Here is an 8,976-nt window from a genome sequence, read left to right as displayed (position 1 = left end):
ACCCAAGTGCACAAATCTAAGTTTCACAAACTTGCTGGACCTTTCGTGCACCACCTTCAAATACTTAGCCATTCGCGGACAGCGAGCAGGGAACCCTCCATTAGCTTGACACACCACTAGATTTGAGTCAAAATACACGGTCAGTTCCTTTACTCCCAAGTCCTCGGCCATTCTCAATCCCGTTATCACTGCTTCATACTCTGCTTCGTTACTTGATGCCGCAAACCCTAGTTTCATGTTCTGTTCTATTATGTTATTGTCAGGTGTGACCAACACAACTCCTATGCTGCTACATGCGTCAGTGGCAGATCCATCTGTGAATACTCTCCACCCATTCCTCTTATCCCAAGGGTCTTGTAGGTCGGGCTCCCCATCCCTCTCCGGTTTCATGACTATCTCGTCTCCCCAAGTGGGATCTTCTGTGGGGAACTCAGCCAGAAACTCCGCTATCGCCTGCGCCTTCTCCGTTGTTCTTATCTGATATTGTATCTCGTACGAACTAAGCATCACTGCCCATTTCAACATTCTACCTGACTTTTCTGTCCTTAATGCTTGTTTGAGAGGCAGGTTAGTCACCACCACCACCGAGTGTGACTCGAAGTAGGGCTTCAGCTTTAGAACCGAGAAGATTAGCGCAAGGGCAAACCTCTCAATTCTACTATACCACATCTCTGCATCCAACAATGTTTTGCTTTGAAAATACACTGGCTTCTCCATTCTGTCCACTAGACGGACAAGAACTGAACTAACTGCATACTCGGTAGCCCCCAAATACAAGTACAACTTCTCCCCTATTCTAGTCGAGATAACAAGGGAGCCTTACCCAAATACCTCTTCAACTCTTGAAATGCCTCCTCGCATTTTGATGTCCACAAGAACTCTGGGGTGCTTCTCAGTAACCGATACAGCGGTCTACATTTATCAGATGATTTGGAAATGAACTTATTCAAAGTCGCAACCCTACCCGCCAACCGCTGCACTACCTTGACATTCTGTGGTGACGGCATCTCCACCAAAGTTCTTATCTATTCCGGATTAGTCTCTATTCCCCGCTGAGTAATAATTGATAGGGTTATATACTAAAAGCATTACTTTTGTATTAACTCTAATTCTTTATATTTTGAATGAGAATCATATGGGCAAATATTATGCATATTATATATGTTATTAGTTATATACATGTGTCTAATACCTTATGTTGTAGATGATATGGTGTGAACACACAGAAGATCATATCATCAGTACCTTATAAAGTATAAGTAATCATTCACAACCTAGATGGATTTGGACAAACCATTGGTACGGTTGTAGTATAATCTGGTATTAGTCTATCTTGACTATAGGATTACACTAGTACACTTTGTGTGTATTGAACAGGACCAAGTGAGGTTGTTTTTCCTTATACTGACTATATAAGAGAACAAACGCCTCTGTTATTATGGATGCTTGTCCTCCTAATCCGGATATAATAATGGGCCCTTACGTGCATTGTACATTACTTTAAATCATCAATGAGTGGGATTCATTGGTGAATCAACAAACTCGATGGATTGGGTAATGACATTGTATGTAAGGTGTGCTGTTGATTATAGAAGGAATCCGTGTCCCGCAAGAAGTCGGGTTGATGATGTCCCCTTGAGGAGCTCAAAAAAATTGTCATGTAAACCCTACAGGTGGATTTATTCTGACATGACAATGAGGTTGAGTGGTACTACTCAAGGACATAAGAAGTTGATTAATGTAGTTGTCAATAACTTGACTTAATCAACGGACATTCGATATCTTAAACACGGGGAGATCAACAAGCATATATGGAGTCCATAAACGCTGACACGTAATTTGGGATTAGGGCGGTAGTGCAACAATGGCCTTTAGTGGAATAAGCCATTTGTTGATGGACTTGGGCCGTGTGTTCGGGGCGAACATGGGAAGCCCAAGCCCGTCAGGAGGCCCAACCCTAATTTCTCCTCATGGTCCCTGTTGTAGCCTATAAATAGAATAATCTCTCTCTGGCCGAAATTCACTATTCATCTTAATAGAAAAAGAGGCAAGGAAAGATAGATCCAAAATTGGATCTAGCTTTGTGGGAAAGAAGGGGATTGGTAGATCGTTGCCCACACAACGTCCAATCTGTTTAAAGGAATACAACAGAAGATCAAGGGGTTGATTTCGGATTTGATAAAGCTTGGATTCTCAGAGGTATCTAAATCGGATTCAAAGGTATGTTTTCTCAATCACAAATCATGGACACCCATTAATTCCGCTGCGCGTGGTGTTCGCAGTTTGTAGAAATAGTCATTATAAAAATAATAGTTCCTACAATAATGTAGCCCAAGAACTTTCCCGTGGTCACTCCGAATGTGCATTTCTCCGGATTCAGCTTCAAATTGTACTTTCACAGTATCCCGAATGTCTCTCTCAACCTTTCTAAATGTTCCTCCTCCGACATGTTTTTCTCCATCATGTCATCTATGTAAATTTCAATCCCTTTCCGAATCTTACTTTTGAACATTTTCTCCCCCAGCCGCTGGAAAGTGACTCCAACATTCTTCAATCCAAATGGCATCCTGGTATAGCAATACATGCCGCCTTCTATGACAAATGTTATATTCTCCTGATTCGGGCCATACATCGCGACTTGGTTATATCCCATAGATGTATCCATGAATGAAAATATTTTGAATCCTGTTGTCCTTTCCACCAATTCATCCACCCGCGGCATGGGATAGCTATCTTTCAGGCACTCTACATTCACATCTGTAAAATCAACGCACATATGAACCTTGCCATTCTTTTTTGGTACCGCGACCACATTGGACAACCAATTTGTGAATTCCATTTCTCGTATTATTCCAGCTCCTTTTAGCCACGCAACCTCTTCGCGAATGCCCTCCGCATACTTTGGTCTAATGCTCCGCATCCTTTGCCTTACTAGCTTGGCATCCTCTTTCATATGTAGCCGATGACACGCGAACTCCGGGTCTAACCCCGTAATATCCTCAATTACCCACGCAAACACGTCTTTGTTTTCTGACAAGAATTGTATTAACTTACTTTCCACTCCTACGGCAAACTGGACCCTACCGCGGTGAATCTCTCTTCCTCCCCTTCCCCAATATTCACTACTTCAATCTCGTCGAGTGTCTTTGGACCCACCGTTGACTCCTCCTCCCTCTCCACAGAGGCGCACTGTAATTGCTTTGCATGCCTCTTCCTAGGATTTGAGTTCTCTTCTTCTGCTCGCGGATCAACCGTTTCACTGTACCTCTGTGACTGTTCTTGGCCATCACCTGATCTTCACGAACCTCATACATGCCCGTCAGGGTGGGAAACCGTATCACTTAATAGTATGTTGACGGTACAACCTTCATCTTGTGAATCCACCGCCTCCCTAAAATCGCGTTGTACTGAGAAGAAGAATCTACCACCATAAACTATGCAAAAACCGTCACTAGACCCGTGGTTATAGGCAATAAGAGTTCTCCCATAGGCTCCGTCATACTCCCATTAAACCCGTATAAATTAGTCCGCGGAGGCCTCAATTGCCTATGATCAATCCCCATTTCTTCCAAAGCTCCTTTAAATAACAAATCCACTGCACTACCACAATCGATCAACACCCTCTTCACCATGTAATTGCCCATTGCTACTGTGATGACCAACACGTCTTTGTGGGGAGAATCCACTGCCCGTAGGTCCGCACTGCTAAAGACGATCCAGTCTATGTCCTCCGCTGTCCCTACTCTTGGTCGCAGTCTATCTGTCCCGTCATTGATCTGCTGGATGCTCGCGGTTATCCTCACCCTATCTCTATAAGCATTATGACTAAGTACCTCTCCACTAAAAATCACATTAATAGTTCCTAGTATCCGGTCATGTCGCGGCATACGCTCCTCATTCTGTGTTCCCCTTACAAACTCCCTCATCTGCCCTTTTTCCACCAATCGTTGAACCAACCACTTTAGTGCATAACAGTCGTCGATCTCATGATTTCATATTTGATGATAGGCACAAAAAGGTTTATCAGGTAGTTCTACTGGGGTGTTCCGCAGCCCTCCATATCCCTGCAGGTTCTTAATCAACGACAATATTTTGCTCAGGGGTCTATTCAACGGCGTCATTTCTATCTCGCGATATGGTTTCCTTTCTCTGTTTTCCCTTCAAATCCCCTCCCGGCTTCTTTCTGCTCTTGGCGGGTATCCGCGGTACCCACCACTTTCTTTCTCGGACGCCGCTGCCCTTCGGTATTCCCTGTCTTTCTCCAATGATAACACTGCCTTCCCTGACCTCTTAGACTCCTTCTGTATAGTGTCCTCATACCTGATATATTTTTCCACTCGCAGATATAGCTCATGCAAGGTTGCAATCTCGTTCTTCGCCACAGATTGGTGTACTCCTGTTCTTGGCGACAACCCTCTTTCAAAAGCGATCACCGCGGTTCTTTCATCCATATTTTCGACCTTCAACGTCTCGGCCTTGAATCGACACAGGTACTCCCTCATTGACTTTGCCGATCTCTATCGAACATTGAATAATGTCGCGATATCCACCACTCGCTTTTTCTGGTGTATGAAGTGATCTATAAATGCTTGTTCCAACTCTTGAAAGTTCCTTATGCTTCCCGCTGGCAACCGGTAATACCAGTCCGACGCCCCTTCTTTTAGACTAGCCGGGAACATCATACACCGTAGTCTATCATACTGAGCCTCTTGCCAGAGAGGCATCTGTTGTTTGAAATGATGAATGTGGTCAACCGGGTCTCCTTTGTCATCGTATCTTTTGAACCTAGGTTGGTTGAATCGCTTTAACACCTCTGACACCCAGATGTCGTCCACTAATGGGTTGCGATTCAGTCCAACTACCACTTGGCTTGTCGTTCCCCCACGACCCTTTGCCTGCTGCCGATTCGCCTCTCTGTCATTATCTAACATCTCTTAAACTTGTTCCATGGTCAAGCCCGCCACTGGGTTTTCGACGAGGTCCGACTCGCCCTCCTCCTCATCAGACTCCTCACCTGCTTCTTCCCCTTCTTCTTCCTCTGCTCTTTCCTTTTCTCTCCTTAGCTCGTCGTTCTCTTCTCTCAGTCTCCCGATCTCCTCTCGCATAAGCCGGGTCTCTTCTGTTTCATGTTCCACTTCTTGACCTCCCTCCTCATCAATCATCGCCTCCGGTGTTGGATATGACACCACTGCCCTCTTTGGTCTGCCTACCCCTTTCTTCACTTTCGGTGCCATTTCTACCTTCTACAATCTCTTCGATTCCCACAGACGGCGCCAAATGTATGAACCTAGAAATTACAAGTAACAGTATGAACCTCAACCCTACCAACAGGCACCGAAGAGCTCCTAAACTCAACCTCGACCTCTTCACCTCCTCTCTCTTTTCCTCTTTTTCTTTCTTCTTTATTCGTTTCTCACTGTGCGGCCCCCACCCCTCTTTTCTCTCCATCCTCTTCTCTTTATACCCCTTCTCCTCTTCATCTAGTTCATCCACCTATCTTTCCATCCCTCGGTCCCTTTTTCCGCAGTACCTATGCCACGTCCGCGGTCACAATACCATACTTTTCGACTTCCCTTATTATCTTACATCCCCTTCCTTATCCTGTTGACCTAGTCCACCTCTCATTATTGGGCCACTATAGTAACGATGTCTTTCAGGTAGGACAATCCACTGTTAGCGCAACGACAGTAAAGATGGAAAAACATGAGAAAGCACATGAATTGAAGTTAGCCAATACAACTTCATATAGTTTGCTTTTGTTAAATTTGGATTTTTAGCACTATAAATAGTTGAACTCTTTAAGAGGGTACAAAAGCTCATGGACAAAAGTGTAACACCAACTTGGTTCAATGAATGAGTATGTATTTAGGAGGATATGAGAAATTGGAAGGAGTGGTGTCTGGAAAAAAAAACATAATAATAATAATCAAGTGAGCGGAGCGAATGTTTTGGGCCGAGGGGGGGTATGTGGACAAAATGTCATTTGGTTGGTTTATGTATGTCTGTCCTCATTCATCATCTCTCTTCTCCTCTCTTCTCCCTCTCCTCTCCCTTCTCAATCTCTCCCTCTCCCCTCTCCACTCTACTCATGCCCCCACTGCATAGCAGTATACTAGTAATCAAGTGAGCGGAGTGAACGATCTATGCTGAAGGGGTGTGGCCCAAAATTCTATTTGGTAGGTTTATGCCTGTTCTCATTCTCCCTTCTCATCTTCTTCACAACTTCACTCTCTCTCTCTTCCCAGCGAATCTCTTCCCCGCCACTACTCCCTCGTTCATGCACACCTCTTCATTTGCTCCCTCTCCCTGACTCTCCTTGACCCATAACCCTCCTCAACCAAACCCAACTCTCTCTCTCTTTTTCTTTCTCCACCCACCGCTCACGCTCCCACTGCATTGCAGTTATTCTAATAATAATAAATTTTTTTTTTTGGAAGCGGTGTGTTAAATGGCCCAGTTGGGTGGGCCGGAGTAAGACCAGAAGGCCCTATTGACAATCCTACTTCCGCCAAAATTTCATCTCACGTAAACAATGAATGTGAATAGCCGATTTCATCTCACGTAAAAAACACGATAAACATAATGACCACAGTAAATCTCATAATCCCGTACGCATCACAATAATCACACTACTCTCATCTAGTCCGTTAATCTAAAACCTGTTTCCAAATCTACGTTTCATAATCACACAACCACTCATCACAACATACATCACGAAGTACCAAAACAACAAACCAAAAACAAAACCAAAAACCTCTCTTCATTCTTCTCCATGTGACTGTAACAAAACACTAAAGAAAAAAACAGTTAAAACAAATTTTAATATCAAGACTCAAATATAATAATAATAATAATCATTTCTTCATCGTTAATTCGTAGAGATTAATATTCGGTGGCGATGTCTGCCGGAGTTTGCGGTAAGCGTGTGGGATTCGAATCATCACCAACATCAGGATCAGCTAATAAGAGATTCAGACGTTCGATTAGATCTTCTGAATTTGGATTTTGGGGATCTGAAGATAAACTCTCTCATTTAATGAACATGTTTCCTTCCATGAATCGAGAGGTACTCCATTTTTACTATTTTGATCTATGATATGTTTTGGTATGGCATGGGGTCATAGGTGGAGGGCGAGTTCTTTTGAATGAATAAAGTGTAAGGCCTAGTTGCACTGCCTAGTTAATGTTAGATAACTCGAGATGTTGCATATTTGGGTATATCTCGGGAGATCATTCTCAGTGTTTGAATCTGAAAATTGATAGCGTTATGGATGGGCAGTTAGTGCTTGTCATGGTTTCTATTTTCTGAAATCATTTGTCAGTTATCGTTTTTATTGGTAGTTATGAACTTGTGATTTTTAGTTGTATAGTTATGCTTGATTCTTTCTATAACATTCCGATTGATTTATTTGCCTCTACTTGTAGTTGGTGGAATCTGTGCTTAATAACCACAATCAGAAGGTTGAGGATGCAGTTGAAAGTCTGCAGAAACTTTTACTTGGTGAGGCTCGTATGCAGAATGAATCATCAAATTCTGATTCTATGGTGTCGGCGAACAACTCTGATGTTCAAGGTCTAAACATAACGGGTTTAATGTTTAACTCATTTATGGGAATGTGAAAAACTTATCTAGGATATTTCCTTGTTCTAATTTTGTGCTAATATCCAGGTGCTGAGAGTAGTCAATTGCCTGACCAGAAGGTTGAAGAGCTACAGGAAAATGATAAAGCCTCTGAACGGATAGACACTGCAAATTGGTCCTCATGGGTAGATATGTTTGTGCAAGAAATGATGACTGCATCAGATATGGACGATGCACGGCTTCGTGCTACAAGGATGTTAGAGGCCTTTGAAAGAAGCATTGTTGCGCATTTAACAGATTCAGATCGGGTAATAAGACACATCTACTCATTCCTCAGTGGTTAAGACATGTCTTCGCCTGATATTATAACTCACTGTCGCTTTCACTCTCTTTTTTTTGTTCTGTAGCAGCTGGAGCTTGCGTCTCTGAAGGAGCATCTACAGGGTTTATTAAAAGACAATCAAATTCTAAAAAGAGCTGTTGCTATCCAGCATGTACGCAATTCAGAGCAAGAGGAGAAATTGAAAGAAGTGGAACACTTGAAGCATATGATAAACCAATACCAGGATCAACTTCGGACATTGGAGGTACTAGTTCTCCTCTTCGTGGGAACACTAGTTCTTCATTGTTTCCCATGTACTTGAATTAAACAAAATGGAAAGTTTGACATGGCCCTAAACTGTTTATATGCAGATCAACAATTACACGTTAAAGCTTCATCTGCAGAGGGCCCAAGAGAGTAGCTCCATTCCTGGGAATTTTCACCCTGATATATTCTAAGTCTTATCCTTTATATGTTTCTTTTTTTGTTGTTGTTGATTACTTTTTGCGCATCTGTTGGCAAGAAGGTATGAACCACCATGAAGTTCAAGGTTCATGCTCAGCTTAATCAGTCTTAATACACGTCTTAGAAATAGGTGGAATGGATTTGCAATCAAGTTGTTGATTGCTTGGTAAACTAACATAAGGATCATGATGTCGAAATAGTCTCTTATTCGAGGTTTTGTTTGAAGTGATCGCTTGAGTTAGAATAACAGCTCGTTTGACATACTATTGATGTAAAATTATGGTTGCTCAGAGGAACATGATTGACCTATACGACTCTGTGCGTTTGTCCTTCTATAACATGAAACTTAGAAATATGTTAGCTGTTTCATGCCTTGTACAGTTGTACTTGTACTGCTTCATTTTGTATTTTCAGAGAGGTTATGCAGGAGTGTTGTGTTTTTGGCCAAACGTTCTTTCTTTCATTTAATACCAATAATAGGCCCATTACATGAACTGAGGTAAACTGGCAAAAGCTCCCCCAATTGATGTGAAGCCCAGTGGGCTAGTGGGTGAGCTGCAGGGTTTTGGGATCTCTTGATCCAGACAAACTTACAGTTACTAAAACT

The 8,976-nt window shown here is 42.7% G+C and overlaps 1 protein-coding gene across 3 annotated transcripts; it reads left to right on the top strand.

Annotated features, from left to right (window-relative positions):
* The first annotated feature begins 6,752 nt into the window (after positions 1 to 6,752).
* On the top strand, positions 6,753 to 8,735 carry LOC147493829 (uncharacterized). Of its 3 annotated transcripts, none has more exons than XM_086568055.1 (5): positions 6,753 to 7,066; positions 7,426 to 7,573; positions 7,670 to 7,890; positions 7,993 to 8,169; positions 8,276 to 8,735. In XM_086568055.1, the coding sequence occupies exons 1-5, from the start codon at positions 6,899 to 6,901 to the stop codon at positions 8,360 to 8,362; spliced, it is 801 nt and encodes a 266-aa protein (XP_086424181.1). In that variant the 5' UTR covers positions 6,753 to 6,898; the 3' UTR covers positions 8,363 to 8,735. The 3 variants fall into 3 exon arrangements, with proteins under 3 accessions (XP_086424181.1, XP_086424182.1, XP_086424180.1); XM_086568056.1 differs by having other exon boundaries at positions 6,766 to 7,066; positions 7,426 to 7,501; positions 7,990 to 8,169; XM_086568054.1 differs by having other exon boundaries at positions 6,766 to 7,066; positions 7,990 to 8,169.
* The last annotated feature ends 241 nt before the right edge of the window (positions 8,736 to 8,976 follow it).

The sequence above is a fragment of the Coptis chinensis genome, chromosome 6 (assembly GCF_015680905.1).
Source record: "Coptis chinensis isolate HL-2020 chromosome 6, ASM1568090v1, whole genome shotgun sequence".
Lineage (NCBI taxonomy): Eukaryota > Viridiplantae > Streptophyta > Magnoliopsida > Ranunculales > Ranunculaceae > Coptis > Coptis chinensis.
This window is presented reverse-complemented; position numbering and strand designations above follow the sequence as displayed.